This window comes from Cebidichthys violaceus, unplaced genomic scaffold (genome assembly GCF_023349555.1).
Source record: "Cebidichthys violaceus isolate CVI_PGR_0920_01 unplaced genomic scaffold, fCebVio1.0.p SCAF_20, whole genome shotgun sequence".
NCBI lineage: Eukaryota > Metazoa > Chordata > Actinopteri > Perciformes > Stichaeidae > Cebidichthys > Cebidichthys violaceus.
The window spans coordinates 8,052,439-8,072,437 of NW_027176373.1; the positions used below are offsets into that span (position 1 = coordinate 8,052,439).

General features: G+C 39.8%; 1 protein-coding gene across 1 annotated transcript in view; it reads right to left on the reverse strand.

Annotated features, from left to right (window-relative positions):
• Positions 1–2,232: 2,232 nt before the first annotated feature.
• The window catches only part of rxfp2a (relaxin family peptide receptor 2a), a 38,717-nt gene continuing 20,950 nt past the window's right edge, over positions 2,233–19,999 (reverse strand). Inside the window, exons 8-20 of the mRNA XM_068716515.1 lie at positions 19,785–19,856; positions 16,199–16,273; positions 15,982–16,053; positions 14,397–14,468; positions 13,250–13,324; positions 10,521–10,592; positions 10,354–10,425; positions 9,948–10,177; positions 7,995–8,140; positions 6,938–7,033; positions 5,150–5,318; positions 3,146–3,364; positions 2,233–2,997 (exon numbers count right to left, since the gene is read on the reverse strand). Coding sequence (XP_068572616.1) covers positions 2,732–2,997; positions 3,146–3,364; positions 5,150–5,318; positions 6,938–7,033; positions 7,995–8,140; positions 9,948–10,177; positions 10,354–10,425; positions 10,521–10,592; positions 13,250–13,324; positions 14,397–14,468; positions 15,982–16,053; positions 16,199–16,273; positions 19,785–19,856 — 1,636 coding nt within the window. The 3' untranslated portion in view covers positions 2,233–2,731. The remainder of the gene's footprint in view (positions 2,998–3,145; positions 3,365–5,149; positions 5,319–6,937; positions 7,034–7,994; positions 8,141–9,947; positions 10,178–10,353; positions 10,426–10,520; positions 10,593–13,249; positions 13,325–14,396; positions 14,469–15,981; positions 16,054–16,198; positions 16,274–19,784; positions 19,857–19,999) is intronic.

Below are 19,999 nucleotides of genomic sequence, written 5' to 3' on the forward strand. Positions count from 1 at the left end.
CGACTACAGGATCATATCCGTGGCCCTGGTTCTTTGTTTATGTGATGTATTAATGGCCTGTTTTCATCAATCCGTCTCGTCTCTCTCTCCTCCGGGAGCCGTCCGTGCCGCCCCGGCTGACAGCGCTTACTGCTCGGGATGACAAGGGCCCCGCCCCTAGCAACCAATTAGATGGCGAGGGTCTGGAAACTCACGTTTCCTATTGGTTGAGCGGCGGTGTCCGTCAACGGTGTCGCTAAGGGGCGCGACATGGTCCAAGGGCAGGACACCTGCCACGGAAGGATGCTGAGCGCCGCAGGTGCGGTCAAATCAAGGGACGAGAGGGCTGTAGAAAAAGGAAAAGGATGTAGGTTGTAGAGGAAATAGCCAGTTTCTCTTTGATAATACATTTGTGCTCATCTCTTTATTTTAAATACCAATAAAGAGGCTTAGTCACACATCTAAATAAGAACGTTATTGCATAAGGTGAGCACTCTTATTTTTTTTAAATCAAACGCCACATATTTTTCATACTGTAACTCTCCTACTATGTGTAGCATAGGGGTGTTTTCTTATATGTTTCAAAAGTATTCAAATTGATCAAACCAATTAATTAACACAATGTTACTGATGTTCCTTGATACAACAACATATCTTAATGTGTATTCAGTTATCTATTTAGCAATGTAAACATAAAATTTGCTCATATTCTTAACCAACGATAACTCAGATTAGGTTTCGGTAGCTCATGGGAAATGTAGTGTTGAGTGACAATAAAATAATGAGTTTTATCTGGAGTGAAATGACAGCCAGCTAACTTATTTCTGTCTGCTTTAGTTTGGAATATGAATATAAAACTATTCTATTGTGTTTAAGCTTTGCAGATGAAAAGAACAGGGAAGTGGGTCAGTGCTTCAGCTCTCTATTAGAGCTTTATAATTTTAGAACAGAATTGCTTGCACAGCATATCATATTTAGAACATTGTGTGTGTGCATGCTGGTGTTTCATTTGTCAGCTTGTTCCATTTTGGCGGTGTGACATGTAGCATTAATGAATCGCTTATTGCTCACACAAAGGGGCAAAATGTTCTTCAAGTTTGTTTTCTTTTTTTTTATTATTAATCCAGTCAAAGGGCGATATCTGTGTGGAATCCCATAAACAGGAAATCACCAACCTGACTCCAACAGACACAATACATAACATACACTGACAAGACAGTCTCCTGTACCGAATATTATACAACAAATATAAACCAGCACAGCATAATATGATAGTCCTTATTTTATGAGAGTGAATTGGCAGAAAATATAGAAATCTGTACACCTGTATAACATTCCTCGTCTTGTTCCTCTTTCACCATTATCTGCTTGTTCATTTTCATTGACTCAAAGCAACTGTAAAAAGGCAGCAAAAACAAAAGTATATTGCACAGTTTATCAGTATAAAAAGTATTAATAGAGACATGAACTTAAGTCCAGGTGACGTCTCACAAGCCCATGACAAACAAATCTGAATTGAGCAAAATCCTCAAGTATGGATTAGTGAATTACGTAGCATGCTCTAACCAAACGTTTTAATCCATGTTCCGGTCAGTCACGCAATCAGGAGGGCTGAACAATAAAAGTATGATTTAATGGTATCAGGATGCTGCAGCATATTGGTTCAGGTTTACATTTATTCAAAGCACATAGTGTACTGTATTTTTATTTTTTATTTTTATTGTGCTATGGACCCCCCCATGAGTTGTGTCCTTAATACAGTTTAAATTGAATTGTACATGCAGATGGATTGCACAAAATGTCATGTAACAAAGACAGGAAAAAAATCACATTACACTCATTACATCAGAACAACACAAATGAATATGACAAAAAAATGGGCATCAGTTTACATTCAGTGGGGAGCCAGGAAGCTGCTACACAGAACTGATGCACGACATTCACTGATCGTCGATGGTGGAGACTCTCTCACTCTCACTGCCTGGATTCTCTCATACTTTTAAGTGCCTTACATGTAATTATAATCCTGCCTTAATTCAATAAACTTCACATTGGCAAATACATTTTGACATAATTCAAATGCAGAAGTCCAGTTTACATTGTCATTGTCAAAACACTCATGAAGGGTAAAATTATTTTAAATGTCTTTGTTATTATCAAGTAATATCAAGACTTGTGATTCAAATGGTAATTTAATGTGCTATTGAACATTTAATTTGCAGATTTGTTTCATGAATTATAATTTGTGGAATATATTTAACAATTTTGCATGCAATACTGTATAATCAAGAAAGCTAATCAGGCAATAAAGCACTTCACTCCGTAGAAAATGGAGTCTGTGAGATAGGAGAGATATTTGGCTGCTTTGCTTGTTTTCCAGCTCTCTCTCATGCTCTACCTCGATAATCTGACCAAGGGGTCACTAAAGTACATGTATTCTAGAAAAGTACTATAAGCACTTTCCTTGCTTGATTTAAGACATTTTAAGTTCATCATGATGGTCCTCAGGGTGGCAGTGAGATGTACAGTATCTGCTGTTTATCATCCTCTCATCCATCTTCTTTGTTATTCCTATCGTCGCTGAACCACAAAGTACTGTTCCAGTGTGTATAACGTGTCTTTTTTTAACAAATGTGGAGCACATCAGAGCCTGTGATGGTTAATCTTGTTCCGCCAGTTTCATTAAAGCAGTGCTAGTGAAAAGATAAAAACCAGCAGGTTTGCAAAGCGCCAGGAGAGTCCCTGCCTGGCCTCAGGCGTTGCGGTGATCTGCACCGGTCAGTGACAACTGCTGGAGATAGGCTGGTGGCTGGTAACAAGGAGGCCGAGGCGTCTCCATGAAGATTGTGGAGGAGGTGAGGCTTTTGCGGTCTTTCTTCGAGATGTGTCTTCTCTGCCAACGACAGAGTAAGACTTCCACCTGCTCTCTGAAGAAGCTGGTGGTCAAGGTGTACAGGATGGGGTTCAAGGCGCTGTTGATGGGAAGGATGAAGATGACTATCCAGCTAGAGATGGTGCCTAAAGGAAAACGGGAGCAAAGTCGTCCACATTTTAAAGCAGTAAGTGCCTGTGGATGTTTTTTATTCCATAAAAGTAAAGGGTTCAAACAGTAGATCACTGATGTGTGGCAGCTGTTAAAGTAATGCAACACAGAATCATTTCTTACCAGGTATCTCCACCTCCAATAGTGAGAGGACTTTCACCAAAAATATGGGAATCCAGCAGAGGGCATCAGAGAACACGATGAAGAAAAATCTATTGGCCACAGCCACATCTGTGTGCAGTCTGCTCCTCAAGTCTGTGGCATTGATGCCAGTTTTATAGATGGAGTAGAACATGCTGGAGTAGGAGAGGGCAATCACCAGGAATGCCACCAGGTTTAGACCTAAAGAAATGCACATGCTATTCACACACATAAACGCAGTGGGGGGTATTCACATCCTTTACTTTAGTAAAAGCACCAATATATTAATGTAAAAGTCATTAAAAGTAAACGTCCTGCATTGAAAATCCTGCTTAACTAAAAGTACAAATATTATTATAAAAATATACTTAAGTACACATTCTGCACAAACAAAGCCCCTTCCACTGATATATTAGGATAAATTACACTATTAAATTGTTAATAGTGATGCATCAATGATTGCGCAACATTTGAATGTTGTAGCTGGTGGAGGTCGAGCCAGTTTTGATGACATCATACCAGTTAGATAGTTTAGTCCTATGGTTCCCAGCCTAAGGGTTGAGCCCTCTGCTGTCTCAAAGGTTGTGACATTATTTTATGTTTCAGGGAAAGAAAAACAAACATCTGCTTCACATATTTCTATTGGTTTTTGGACATTTTATTAATCTTAGCTTATTTTGTGACACAGTAAATAATTGTACCCCTTATAGGCCTCAAGCAATTGTATAAATGAAACCATCTGAGATATTTGCTGGATGTATTACGAGAACTGGACACAGCGTCGGAGGCTGCTCCCTGTTCATTCCTGTGAAAACTGCTTATTGGCACATGAAGCAAAAAAAGTTCAACTTCCAAACACATAATTCAGAGGAACCTTCTGTATTATGGGGCCCCGAGGAAGCACACAAGCATTTCTTTAAGCCCCACTTCCCATTGCTCGGTCTAGCCCATAGAGTGTAGCCTCGTTCTCAGGCTCATTCACATGAACGGAGGAAGTAAAGTCGCGTTAATCTGCTTAGATACTCCGCACCACTACATACATGTACATTTTTTCACCCACAGGTTTTTATGTTCATGTACACACACACACACACACACACACACACACACACACACACACACACACACACACACACACACACATATACAGAAAGAAAAGCCAGTGACGATAAACAGCAAACTGGCACCTCATGAATTAATTCACATGATTATAATTTAACAACCTAGTGATGCAAATGCCGGCACCCTTTCGGAGAGAATAGCTCCCGAAATTCATTTAACATTGTTGCCAGACTTCCGCTGGTCCTCAGTGAGAACATTGAGTAATAAGAACCCAGACTAATCATGCATTGCTGATGGAGCGGGTGTTTGCTGTGTAATAGCCAAATCTAACATGCAATGCTGTTCCCTGTTCTGTTAGTTGGTTGGTACACAGCGACATTCTCTCAAATTTCTCATATGTGTTCTCTATATTTTCTTTTAACTGAAAATATGAGCAATGTCAAATCCACATGCACCATCTGCTCTTACACAGGATCTGAATAATGAATCCCACTTGGCCATAAATGGGAGGTATGTGCCAATTGTTTATTCTTGACGTAATGTTCTTCTAACGCTTTTTTATGAGATCAGGTTGCTCTTGAAACTGACAAGATGAAAAAAATAAAAATGCATCATATTCAGCCACATCCTTACAAAATAATAACAATATAGAATGTTTTAGTTTCCATGTCTTCATGATGAGTGAGAGAATGGCTCATTTGATTTAAAGCTCAGTATTTTATCCCAGTGGTGATCACTCTACATTGTCTTTTTCATCTTTGGGGTAAGAATGTTTCATTAGTTTTATTGGTTGGTCCAAATTGAGACTACCAGTTTGTGCCAAACAACCTACCAAGATATTGATTCATAAAATCAGCATTCACTGTATAATGAGTTTACAGGAGAAAAATAAAGAGAAAATAGATTTGTTTTTCTTCAATTTACCCAGGAAAATCCCTGTTGAATATCCTTTGGCGGTAGGTTTTTCTTGCCTGTCAGAGTGCAGGGGAAAGCAGACCCCATTACGTCCATAGTAGTTTCCAAACACATCCTCATTCATCAGGGGCACAGCAGCAATAATGAACCCCAGTAGCCAGATAGAGGCCAGCACCACCTTGCAGCGGGACAACAAACATGCTGTTAGGATTTTACTTCAAAGACCACGATTAAAAAGGATTTAAGCAAATTTCAGTCAGACTTACATCAAGGACGAAAGAGCATTACTAGCAAATGGTTACAGTCACATTAGACTGAAAATGCTCTGCTCTTTGAGGGAGCCCTCAAAGAATCCCCCAAAACAAACAAACATGATATTGATCTTAGATAAATTGACAATAACAGAAATGTAGCACATAAAGAGGAGGCTGGGGTGGTGGAGCTGCAGCAGCAAAAGGCTTTAGCACGATTATATCAGCAAAGTAATGGTGAGAAGTGTTTAAATGGCAAATAACTCTGGATTCGGCTATTAGTGGATTTTACAATTCGTAGGGCCTAATGATTTAAAAAAAAAGAGCTTTTTGTGTGCTCATAATGGGAAGCTTGCCAAAAAACAATTTTCCGCTGAGGTACAGAAGCCTCTTGATCAATGTAAGTCTATGGGGGAAAGTGTTTTTGTATAAAACTGAAATACTGAAGCAAAATAGCAGAAAAAGAAGTAAAGTCGCATTAATCTACTTAGATACTCCGCACCACTGCATATATGTACATTTTTTCACACACAGGTTTTTATGTGCATGTACACACACACACACACACACACACACACACACACACACACAGAAAGAAAAGCCAGTGACGATAAACAGCAAACTGGCACCTCATGAATGAATTCACATGGTCAGCCGGTAACTACACAGCTGTGAGTGAGGCAGTGCTTGAGAAGCATCAATGAAAAAGCTAATATTCTGTTGTTGTTTTTATTTTCTCTACGTTTTTAATATTTGGATTTGTAATCTTTATGTGGCTATTATGTTTTTCAACACAACATTTGAAGAAGTTAAGATAAACTTTGGTGAACCTAGAAGCACTCTAGAAGTAGTTGTTTCCTCCCTGAACAGGTAAAAGTGTCAAAAAGCAACAGTTTTTTGATCTCTTTAATCTTTTAATCTCAATCTTAATAAAGAATTTCTAATTACTTGATTTGAAGGTGAGTCAACTGGCAGCATGTATCTGTGGCTTAGTTGTAATTATTGCTTTGTGACCCAAAGCTGAAAGGCTGCACCTCCACGCGTTGAACATGCTTTCCTGGAGCTCTACTTGGCTGCTCTGCCGAATGATTAGTACATTTCTAAACGTAGCTACAGCAAAGGCTACAAAATGTTTCACACTAAGTGCACTGGCTGAGGACTAAGCAGAATAATAATAATAATAATAGTCATTTTATTTGTATAGCACTTTTCAAGCTGGGAGCACAAAGTGCTTTCCTTAGACAGCAGATCATTGCCCACACACAATATCAAGAAATAAAAACAGCAACATAAAAGCACACAATTAAAAGACCATATAAAATACATTTACAGATGAATCATCCCAAAGCATATAAAGTAGGACAGGTGAAACTATTAAAATAAACTTAATATCAAGTGGTTGCACAACAGAGCTATATTTATGATACAGGACGGCAAATCCAATGCTTTCACACCATAAGGTTGAATGATTATTATACACACTACACTGAAATGTTAAGACACTGAGCAGTCCTTATTTCAGTATTAATATTATAAAGTAGCTCACCACAGTTTGAAGTTTGCCCGGGCGCAGGTTGCTGAAGGGGAAGACAATGACCAGGAATTTCTCCAGAGTCAGGTAGGTCAGGAGGAGAACAGATACCTGAGGGAAAACATTCACTCTAAACCTCAAAGGACCGTGATTTAACTCATAAACCACTTGCAGTAACTTTTCTGACGACCATTTTTCCAAAGCATACCATAAACTTGTAGACTAAATTGAAGAATGCTTAAAACATACTTCAGATTAACATTCATAACTTAATTAATAACATCAATCTGCTTCATTGTTGTCACACGTGTGCTGATGCAGTTTCGAGCAAGGACTTATTGAAAACTCTGTTTGTGCATTCAAGTGCTCTTGTTAAAGCCAAGTAGAGGCAGCTACTGAAAGCAATTTCTTCATTGCAAAATTAACTTTACCCTATAAACAACCTTCATGTTTGTTTACTGACCATGTTCTGTAATTTTCCAACAACTTTGCTCGTGAATTCAAATTTGATTTGATTTATCCACAATAAAAGGTGCCTTGCAGAGTTTTCTGACAAAAATCAAGTTTGCATTCTGTGTTTCTTACCAAAACACTGTGTGTCCTTAAAGTCCTTCCACAGAAAACATTTGCAATCACATTCCTATCGTTGGTGTCACAAAATCAAATTGTCCCTTGGGAAAACTATAATCAGACATGCAATGGCTGGATGCTGAAAAAATGCAGTAGCAACAGCAGTGGCTGATATGGGATCAATGCAAAAGCAGCATCAGCTGAAGAAGAGTAAGTAAGTGCAATCGACAGCTTGAAAAGAATATAGATACTGTATGTACATGTATATATATGTATATATTTCTTGGATATGTACTGTGGTGAATACAACATGTCACAGGCAGTGTTGTAGTCAACCAAGTCTTGACCAAGAGTTTATTGAGAACGAGACTTTCAGGGGTTGAGACCGAGACAAGGCGAAATTGAGGCCTCCAAAAAAAGGTCTTGAGCTTGAGTACTTTAACTCAAGCTTAGGTTCATCTTCACACAGCAGATTAGCGCGTGTGTATCCACAACAACTTACCTCTGAGGAGAGCATGGCCAGGAATCCAATGGTCCGACACTCAACGCTCTCCATCCAGAGCAGGGCGTTACGATTGTACTGCCCGCGGAATTTCACATCAAACACTCCAATGAAGAACAGGTACACACCCATGAGGCAGTCTGCACCTGAACGATAGGAGGTGATGACAAAAGTAAATTTACAGAGGTGCTCTGCGTGGGTTTGTTAGAGGAGTCCATCTGTTAGCTGCTGGCACCGCAGACCCAATGTTTCTCACTAAAATACATTATTTCTACCCTCCAGGGCAGGCAAGACTCATGAGGTGAGTAACTGGGTTCATTAAGACACCATGACTCGATGCTTCAACCGCTTTTTAAACACAACATGGATGAAAATAAGGATTTAAGGAAATAGGGATGACAAGAAAAAAACCCATGTCATGTCCTTTTTGTCCTCAAAAAAAGAAATGCTCTATCCTGAAAAAAAGGTGAGAGAGCAGAGAGAACGGAGTGAAGCCTGGGTTATGAACAAAATGAAGAAAGAGAGGGAGAGTCAGAGTGAAACAAGTAAAAGTGACTGAGGAAACAAATGGTGCACAACAAGAGAGAGAGGTAACGTCAATTAAAAGGCAGCTTGCAGACATTTTAGAGAAGCTCTTTTAAAACCACTTCCATCCCTTTTAAATATTTGAAATGTTTTGGCGTGGTTGTCATTGATGTATAAAGAAAACCTCTGTGCCTTGTTAAAGCTGAATTTGTCAGTTTTTTATGTTTAAACTTACCCAAGATATTAAAAATGAAACTGAGATTGATATTACTTATGGTCCTTGTACAGCAGTGGACAGGCATAAGCAAGCCTGAAGATATTTGCATTTACTGTAAGATCACTCTGTGTTTTGTTAGACGTTACCTCCCTCAATCTTTATTATGAGGTGCGTTACTCCAGGCTTTTTCAAATGTTTATGATGATGTAGATGAGATGTGGGTTAGCTGTATATATAAAACAGCTAACCCACATCTTCCCCTCTGCATTCCATTTTACACTTCTCTATAAAACTAAGAGGATGCACTGTGACAATAAATGTCTCTGGATAAAAACAAAACGAACTGCATGGCAGCCGTAACTATGAAGATCAAGATCACTGCCTTCATCTCAAAGTATCTATTAATGTTAATACTGCTCACAAAATACTGCCTCACAAAGGCTCCTATTTCGTGGAAATTGTCTTCTCTGAGATTTGATACACATGTAAGATTTCACAGGATCTTGATCACATTCAGGATGTTCGACAGACATTACATATTAAATCTTGCCCCAGAAACAGCTGATTGATTTGCCTCGATTTACTGCACTATGACCAGCTCACTCTGCTACCTGTGTGACAGATCATTTGTGCAGTAGTGTGACCACTGCTTACAAAGTCAGGCTTAGATGTCCTCAAGTCACCTATTCCCTTTTTCCAGGCCGGATTATTGCAATATTACAGTAATGCCAAGAACTAGCGCAGCAATGTTTTTAATTATATACAAACACGTGGATAATCTTGCACCAAAGCTGGCCAACAGGACTTTTATTCCTCTATAAACTCCATTAGATCCCTGCTACTGTTTTAGCTACTTCAGGCTGAAGTCGTGACTCTAGAACAGCTTTCCCTTAAATATTAAAGTATTTGCCTCCAGACCTGATTAACAGTCTGAACTGTGATTATGTTTTCAACTCATGAGCTCGTGAGCATTGACTCAGGCTACTTGACTCCATCACTTTTTTCATAAGAACAGATTCACTTTTATAGATCTGCTTTTTTAGTTTCATCCCTGTGATTTTTTAATTCCACATTTACTGTTTACTTTTTACCACTGTTAGGATAAAGTTTACCTCCACCCTTACATGCACAGCCGTATGTTACATTTGTATTTCTGTATCTGCACACTGTAATGTAAGTATACCTGAATGGACAATGGTGTGGTTACTCACAGCAGAGGACCTTGATGCAGGCAGCATGCAGGTTGTTCTCTGCTCGTATCAGTGACCTCATGCCGATGACAAAGAGGTTACCGAAGCAGGTAATGAAGGCCATGACCCAGACAGACACCCGCAGCACCATGTTAGCCAGCAGGTCCTCAAAGGAAGAGATGCCATCTGTGTTGGGCTTACAGGACCTGACATGGGGCGCATAGGAGCAGTACTGGAACGTCTTAAAGTAGCTGGCAGAGAGAAGGAGCGAAGGTGGTAGCAGAAGAAACGAGTGAGAGAGAGACAGAGTTAGACAAGCGATGACACATGAAGGGGGAAAAAAACGATTGAGAGACATCATGTTGGGTTTTTCAGTAGTGACAAGACACATGTAAGGATTGTGATACTTGTGTAAGATGGTACGCACATGTGGGAAAGGTTCTTCATAGGCAGGAACATCTTAGTTTGAACATCTGGGATCTCTATCCCCTCCAGCGCCCTACAAAAAAATAGAGCATATCTCAGCACTGAAGAGAAAGCAGCAAAAGGTTTGTGTGTGCGAGTTTGTGTGTGGGTGTCTCTGTGTGTGCTCACAGAGACTGAAGATGTGTCAGGTGATTGAAGTGGCTGGGGTGAATCCGGAGAAAGGGATTGTGGGAAATATTTCTGAAACAAGAAACAGATTGTAATGAAGTCAGTAAAGCCTGCCTGGGTAATATGTAACGTGTGGCTGAAAGATCCAAATGTCCTTTGTCTTTTGCGAGTATAAGAACAGGCAATCCTGCTCCACACTGCATACAGAATGCATTATGTATTTATGTATTTTTACACTAAAATTACACTATGAAGTTATACCTGTATATTAACCTACGATGAAAATACAAAGTACTTCCATGTTTCATATCCCGTCTCTTCCTCATGTTTCTAAAGTAATTCACACCTGACTATTTTTGAACTGAGAGCATTTGTGCCTCATTGTTATATAGTGCATGCACGGCAATAGAAAACCACAAGGCTTTTAAGCAGGGTTTGTCTGTGTTTGGTTTGACCCCATGGTCGCTTTAATCTATGTTTTTCCCCCAGTTTGGCCACAGATGGACAAACCTTTTTTTATAAATAAGGTGTCATTAAATGTCCCTTTGCAAGACAATATGAACATGCTATTGTTGTTAATGTGGCTTTAGAGACATTCAAACCACAAACTTCTGAAGTGCTGCTGGCATAAACATGACGCCTGCAGACCAAACTGAAACTCAAACCCACATACAACCTTCAAAGACACACGTTATTTTCTTTAATGAATATACCAGAAGATGACTGTACTAAATATCAAAGAAACACTTGTGTTTCAACTGGAGTTTCCCCTTCAGAAATGTCTAGTAACACCAAAATGGGCTTTTCTCTAATGATTATTTCTCACTGTAACATCTCGTTATATTTGTTATATGCTGAGGACACATAACTGCACCTCGAATGGAACGGCCTCTGAGCAGGACTGTTGGATACAAGTTAATAACTAGTAGGGCTAAATGCTTATGCACACACAATCTAACCAACCAAAGTGTATCTGCCTATCTCTCTACTTATTCCTATTTATTTATTCTTTCTTTAAGCATGTTGTAGCCTACTGTGTCAGTCATAATTAGTTGTGATGTTATTGTCATCTTTATTCCCCTTGGGTTATGGATCTTCTATAGTAGTCCTATACCGCTCCAGTAATATCCTGAATGAAACATTATATGATGAGGTGATGTTTGTCACACATAGTGTTAATACTTAGTGCTTTCCTGTGACATTTGTAGCTTACATAACCGCTTTATAATATATTATAGGATGCCTATAGGCTGGAATCTACACCAGTCAGCCAGACAGACAGGTATGCATGCAGAGCTGAGGTGTGTGAGATAGTCATGCAGTGTCCCAGTCAGGATACTTGAACATATCATGCAGCAGGATAAAGAGACACATTTTGAATTTCCACTGCAGTGAATAAAAGATATGGGGTTTGGGGGATCTCCTTCAAGACAATTTCAAGGTATTAAACTTAAGACTATGCCGTTTTACATAATTTCGGACCATTATTAACTGTAAAGCCCAAAAAGCTTTAAGACAAAATCTGCTATAGATGAATAATCATTTTAATATGTACACATAACACAACCTTCATCTGAACATTTGATTCTTCTGGAAATGTTTGCCTTGAGAAAAACATATTCTGTGGATTAAAATGAGCAGATTCAGAAAACTTTTAAATAATGTTTCATAACAGTTCCCAAAAAAGACGTGAACGTCAAACCGATAAATCACAGCAACCTTGTTCTCGCCCCTCTTCCCCCGTAGCGTGCGGTGCGTCGGCTCGTCTAAACGCTCTCCACGTTGATTTTAGTTGCGCAGCAAAAAAACGCTGCTGCTGCTGCGCCGCAGGGAAGAAAGAGTGATGGCAGCTTGTGAGAAGTTCCGGGGCGCAAGAAAAAAAGTCACAATACGCCAAAGAGTAAAATGTAGAAGTGCCGGTATGCGTTCCGGTGAGTACTGAGTACAGCTGTTTCTATTGGAATGAAAATATATTTGTGAACGTATTCTGGGCATCAGTAGCCTACATTACATGACCTGGAAATTTTGACTTTGGCATCTATAAAATTGCTGCACTGCCTGCTGATGTTCCTGAGGCCGTGGTGTGTAATACTATTATTGATGGCTGCAGGTGTGCCATTTCCCAGGTCCTGGTGAACATGCTGGCTAGCTAGTGAGGCTTTACACTTGAGCTTTGCCTGAGGTGAGTGAAAAAAGTCTATTTATATTCAAATGTTGAATCCTTGGTGATGTTTTCCAGACAAGCAAACAATCAAAGTTGTTTTTAACACATTTCTTGTCAAAAACATGTATAGGAGGCTGACATTTCCATCACAGACAGCCATCCATCCACTTTGTTGTCCCTAGTACTGTTTCGAACTACAAGATGCACATCTGCTCTATGTTTGGTATTTCTGTTCATGGCAGCTTATACCTTTAACCAGTGATGGAAGGAGTGTTCAGATCCTTGGCCAATTCTAAATGGGCTTTCAAATGTTTTGCTTTTACAACACCACAATAACATCTCTGACCACAAGACTAAAACTTTATTTGTCTATTTGTACTTTAATTACATCGAGCTTCTTCCCTGTGGGAGGCATTAACAGTAAGATGAAAAGTTGTTCTCTGAATCCAACCTTAAATTTAGAGATCCCCAAAGTGTTTTTACACTTAATATGCCATAATCCCTCTCTATAATCCTCACATAACTACACGCACCTGTCCGCAAAGCCAGACGATGAGTTACTCACAGTTTAAGGAGGGACTTGGAGACGCTCTTAAAGGTGTTTTTTGGCAACTCCCTTATCCTGTTGCTGGACAGATTTCTAGATACAGTGAAAGACAAAATCACATTAAAAAAAAAAGAAAATGCAAATTCCTTATTAAAAAAAAATGAGAAACATGCAAATATACTTATATTTTTTTGTTTACTCATTCATTTCCAAACATTGATTGTAGAAAGTATTGACCAAAGCATAGATAATTCTTGTTTACAGGAAATTGACCAAAGTTAAAAAACAATTAGAATAACTACTGTAGCAGTAATTAAATTAAATTAATGAATACTAACCAATGGAAATAATTTCAGCATTTCATTCCAAAACGTTGTTTCGCAAGGATTAATCAAAACATCTAAAATCTCAGCAGAACAAAACTACATGGTTTCCTAGACTGATTCATTGAATCTCCATCCATTACCTTAACTATAAGACAACACCCATAACCAGGTTTTATAGACCTTTATGTGAATTCTTGCCGTTGCTGAAAAATGTATTCAATGTCTTTTCAATACAAACCATGTTTTGGGTTTGCATTTTATGCAATTCTTGGATGTTATATTTCTCCTCTTATGGTTAATTAATCTTTATTGTTACAGGCTCAGAATCCTAACATTTAAAATGTTTAATTCAAAATTAAATTTTAAATAAATAAAATAAATAAATATTTTTCATGATTGGGTCTTTTGAAAGAAATGTGAACAGCTGATAAAGATCTGCTGATGGGAAATTTATTACATTTGATAAAAAAAATATATCTATCAGCCATAAGAACCTCCACCACCATCAAAGAGTCTCAAAAAAAATAAATTACAGTTTTTTAGCAGACGCTTTTATCCAAAGCCACTTACAATTCAGTATCTATCAATATACCGTAGGCACAGCTACGGGAGAAATTTGGGGTTAAGTGTCTTGCTCAAGGACACATTGACATGAGACTAGCGGAGTAGGGATCGAACCACCTATCCTCTGATTGAAGGACGGCCATGCTCTCCACTTAGCCACGGTCAATACACTTCAATTCCTACTGAAACTCAACAACTGCTTAAACTAAGCTCTTATTATGATTATTGAACGTCAACATTACCATAGAGACACAAACTAATGGGCTGGAACTCACAGTTCAGTCAGTCTCCACAGAGACTGGAATGTGTTTTCAGGAATGCTTCTGATCCGGTTGTCCATCAGTAATCTGAAGAAGACAGAACTGCTGTCAGAAACTGTGTGCAAATTGGTTTTTCAATCTCATTTGTTGCAGTATCCGGACATTGGGCTCCCAAATATCCAATGCATCATTAGTTAACAGTCGATGCTGACTCAAACAGCTCTGCCTGAAAAAACAAACTGGAGTTTCTGCATTATTTATGAAACTTACAGAGCAACACAGACAGACGGCAGATAAATGCCTTGTTCAAGGACAGGGCTAATAAGGCACAAACAAGCATTTACTTCATTGCCGACTGTAATGCAGGATCAAACGAACAAGAGTTAGAATAATCAACATAATACCTGAGAACAAAAAAGTGAATGGATTGACCAATGCATATATTATTCTCATTCTGAGGCAGAGCGTTTCTAATTAGGTTTGAGTATGAGACGTGATAACAAAAACAAAAAACAGCACCGGATGGAATGAAAACTACAAGCAGATTGAGATCCTTATTCGTGGAATTAAACTGTGAATGAATGTTTGCAGGTGGTATGCTCTCAATTGATAGTCCGGCAAAAGCAATCTTCACAAAGGTTTAAAAATACTAATCTGTCATTAACGCTGGAACTCAGTTTGGACATCAAAGCTTGTATTTATGTTTGGCTATTTAGGTAAAACCTGGCGTGTCTGTTAGACATTAATTGCTGGATGTCTTTGTATACCGTCCGTTGAATGATGTCAAATTCTTTGATTTGTTCCTTGTAACACTATCGACAGCCTCAGGTCTAGTCTGGATGCCTTTGTCCCTGTCTGATGACTATTATTTAGGAGTGGGTTTAAGATTTTGACTTTTCATTTGGTGTTCATGTGACAAGGTTGTACAGTCATGTTGAGACATGGTGTTAAAAATCTGGTTACATTGTCATTTGGGGAACTTGAAAACGTCAGAGCAGACTTCCGGCCAGCCAGCATACACTTGAAGCAAACTTTGATTTATGTAATTCTCCTTATTAGTCCAATTGATAGTAACACACAGAAAATCCAGCTGACCAAACTGCATGTTGAAGAATAGTTGTTAAAAGTAAAGTCATTTTTTTGCTTTTCAACTAATTACCTGAATTTAAATTAATACTAAAACTTGTATTGAAAAGTTGATACTACTTTGAGATATATTTAACTTTGATTATCGCACAACCATACAGAGGAGTAAAGAATGTTGTATTGAATGAGGCGGAAGGTAATTGGAAGATTTTGACATAAACCACATTCATGCTCAATTGACGAAGTTTTGTGAAATCATTGATAGATAAAACACAATTGCTGAATAAATGTCTAGTGAAGTATGGATTTCTGATGTAGCTACACTCAGGACACCCATTCATGTAAGTCAGTGAACAGATGGGAATGCACTGAATTTGGAGTTTATGTTTTGGGAAACTTCAAAAGTTCCCTAAATGGAATGGAAACATGCATATGAGTCTATGCTCCAAAAAAAGCATTGTGTTTCCATAATTTTTTACTTTTATTACGTTCAAAAGTGAAGTGGGATACTCACAGAACTTCAAGCCTCCTGCAGGTCTTCAAGATAGAGTAGTCGAGAGTCTGAATCTGGTTTCCCTCAAGATCCCTGATAGCAGAAAAAAAATGGGGAACTTAACCCTCCTGTAATCGTTGTCTACCATCTGTGTTTACGTATGCACACAAGCACAAACACACACATCGGTGATATCTACTGAATCACAAACACAAGTTTACTGTCACAGCAGACTCACAGCCAGTCCAGGACGGGCATGTGTTGACAGAAGCTTGGGTGTGGAAGCTGCTGCAGTGAGGTGCCCACCATGGATCTGAAGATGAGAAGGAAAACATGTTATTGCAAATAAAACATTCAACTCACACACTGCAGGAATTCCCATCGTTACAGAGCGGAGGTGATGCCCGGTTAGAAACAAAACTTTTTTGTGGCTGCCTAAATTAACATCTTGCACTGATGTCTACTCCGGGTAACTTCAAAAGCTGCAAATGTAAATAAATAAATCACTGATATGGAACCATTGCCCTGCAAAAACAGGGCAGCACATCAGTAGTGCATAATTAAGATAATTTCATTAATATCATACATACTAGTTGAATGACTATTACTGCAAAATCTAAACGTTTACTGTGCTCTTGAGTTTTCTTTCTGATGAGATGCCTGAACCACCTCGGATGGCCCCTTTACGACGCAAAGGAGCAGCAACTTTCCTCGGAGCTCCCTCCACATGTCTGAAGTCCTCATCCTATCTCTGAGGCTAAACCCAGCCACCCTAAGAAGGAAGCTAACTTTAGCTGCTTGTAGCCACAATCTCATACTTTCGGTAGCTACCCAAAGCTCATGACCATAGGTGAGGGTCAGAACAAAGGTGGACTGGTAAATCGAGAAATTTGCCTTTTGGCTCAGCTCCTTCTACACCACAACGGTCCGATACAATGCCCATATCACTGGTGACGCTGCACTCATGAACAAGACCCCGAGATACTTGTGCTTCCGTGCTTGGGGCAGTGCCTTCAGCATCTCAGAGCGAATCTCATCCACCCCTGGCACCTTGCTACTGGGGAGCTTTTGACTAACTCAGCGACCTCTGCCGGGTTATGAATGAGTCCCCCCCCCCCCCTCAAGTCTTCACACTCTGCCTCCTCAGGGAGAACATGTTGGTGGGGTTCAGGAGTTCCTCAAAGTGATTTTTCCACCACTCGACAATATCCTCAATCCGACTCCACAGTTCTCCCTGGCTGAACACAGCCTGAGCCAAGCCCTGCAAAACTACATTCAAATATCTTCCACCATTGCTATGCTTCTCATACTTTCCCTCAGGTTTCTCAGGAAGAACTTTTCCCCTTAGTCACTTAGATCAGTGCCTTTGCCTGTGCCCGCCTCCCAATGCACCGGACCACAATGTCTATCCCTACGAGTGGAGGGCCCACAGGGCGGCGGCTCCATGTAGACTTTTCCCCATGTGTCAGGATAGAGCTTATCCTGACACCTCTCCCAGGTCTGGCTCCAGAAGGCCCTGGTTTCCCTTTTCTGGGCAAGTTTCTACAACTCTTTTCTTGCAGATCCATGTAGGGTCAGTGAATCACTCTTAGTCTGGCCCCTCTCCTGCTATTGCCCCTAACAACACAGCTCCCATGGGTCACTGGGGCACACAAACCCCTCCACCATGTTGAGGTGGCAATTCATTGGAGAGGAAGTCACCATGTTATGATGTCTGTTACACTTATTTATCCATCTAGTTTTTTTTAATTTAATTATGTGTTTTAAACCATTCTGTAAAGCAAAAAAGGCATTACCTGTTGTTTTAATTGTGCTAAATATATCATTATATTTGACATGACTTAATTTGTCACAAGGACATTGTAGTCTCTTTGTTGTTTTGCCCGGCCTAGCTCTCTGGCCCTTGATGCTTTCAGACTCTCTTGCCAGTTCTGCTCCCCTGACATACTCTCCCACACACTAACCTGGGCTGCAAGGATAAAGGCTTGTTGAATTCTCTAAATGCTCAAGGTTTTTTTTCCTTTCTTATCTCCTTTGGTATTGGACTATCCTTTATGAAAGCAAAGAAGAGAATGATGTTCCACAGTTAATTGCGGCAGCACTACGGCAGACCCACAACAATAACATCCGCTGTCGCATGATTAAAAAGCCTAGTGTAAGTGCAGTCAGATTCTCTAGCACAGTTGTTATGAAATTCTCCTTCACATCTTTTCTTGACCGTATGGCATTTTCCAAGGGGGTGAAGGAAAAGTGGTAGGGAAAAGGCATAGGATGTAATTTTTTTACTATTCAACTCATCAGCCCGGCCGTTTAAAACTGAAGCAGAGACTAGGGACAAGGGACTCCACAGATGAATGGAGAAACCAGAGGGACATGTGGTCACTTCTGGCTAAGAGTAACTACCGAAAAGTACAAACATTCTTTGAAGAGGCAGACAGAGTGCATTTATAAAAGGCTTTTATCTTTCAACCATAAACATCAAAAGGACATTTATTGAAGTGGATACCTGTTGTGGATAGAAAAGCAAACAGAGAGAGATTGAGTCAAGTGGAAAGATGAATTGTGGGTTGACAGGTTTGAAGCAGAGGACAGCAGTCTTTCAGTGAACAAAGACTGGGGTAACAAAATTGTAACCTTGTGTGGTAGTGGGCATGGTCTGTGCTCAGCTGCAGGGGGGAGATCTGTGGGAGTGGTTTAGGGGAACAGTGCCAGGATTAATTGGCACAGCTGTAACCTGTTGCTAATTATCCCTCATTCTTTTAAGCAGTAGCAGGCTGAGCTCTGGGGGCCGGTGACACACTTATAGGTGTGTCTCAATTCAGGGGTTGCATCCTTCGGAGGCTGCATTTGTAGACCGGTTACGTCACAGCGGTTGCGACTAGGCTGTCCCATTTTGCATGTTTTCGAAGACTCCTTCGAATGCAACCGACGAATGCAGCCTTCTGGTCCCAGATTTGGAGGACACAACTGATGTATCCTTCATGGCCCACCATATCCCGAGATCTTGGGGCGGGCAGGTCACTACCGGCTGTTTATTCCCAACTTTGCGGACCTAACCAGCGCCCCTGACCGACCTGACCCGAAAGGGTGCCTCAGATCCGGTCCAGTGGCCACGGTCGCCCCACAATCTCCACAATCACAATTTCCTTTACCACTGGACCAACCTTTATGAAAGTAAAGGAGATATTGTGTCTGACAATTAATTTTAATTGCTGTGTTGTCTGTGTTTCCTCATGTCTGTTACTTGTAACTTGGCTGCTGAATATTATTACCACCTGCCTGTTTGAACCTCTGCCTTTTGACTTTTGACTTCATTGCCTGCCCCTCGTCGGATTTGTTTGGATTGCCTTCCTGGTGTCGATCCTTGCCTGTCGCACAGTTTTGTAAGCCTTCTCCTAATAAAACCTTGGAATTTAACAGTCAGTCTGCATTTTGAACATATAAATTGCCAGGAGTGATTACACTTTGACACCCTTTTTAAGACTCCACTAACTCCATTCATTCTTGTCCACCTTCATAATACAAAGACTGAGCATGAGGCGTGTAATCATAGAGTACAACTAAGCAGACATTTGACAAGCATGAAAGCTCTTGATCACCTCATGTGGAAAATGATAATTTCCCATATGGAGTTCTTCAGCTTAGCAATTACTCTCAAAGAGTAGGCGTTGGTTTTATGTACTGTACATACAAACATGTATATGCACAACTGATATCCAATGCATTTCTCATCTCAGACTCAAATGTTGGAATCACTTTGAGATTAGAACTCAGTCAACAAACACTAAAACATAAGATTTTTAAGAGAAAACCATGCAACTCACAGGTACATGAGAGACTGGAGCCCAATGAAAGTGTCCTGGGACAAGCTGCTTAGCGGGTTATGATCCAACATCCTGGCACAAAGAAACATTATTTATTGTTTTCAAAAGAATAACTCAGCATTTTGGGAAATACACTTAATTGCCGTCTTACAAAGAATAAGACAAGACAATCAATGTCTGTACACTAAATATGCATCCAGCAGGGATTTACTTTC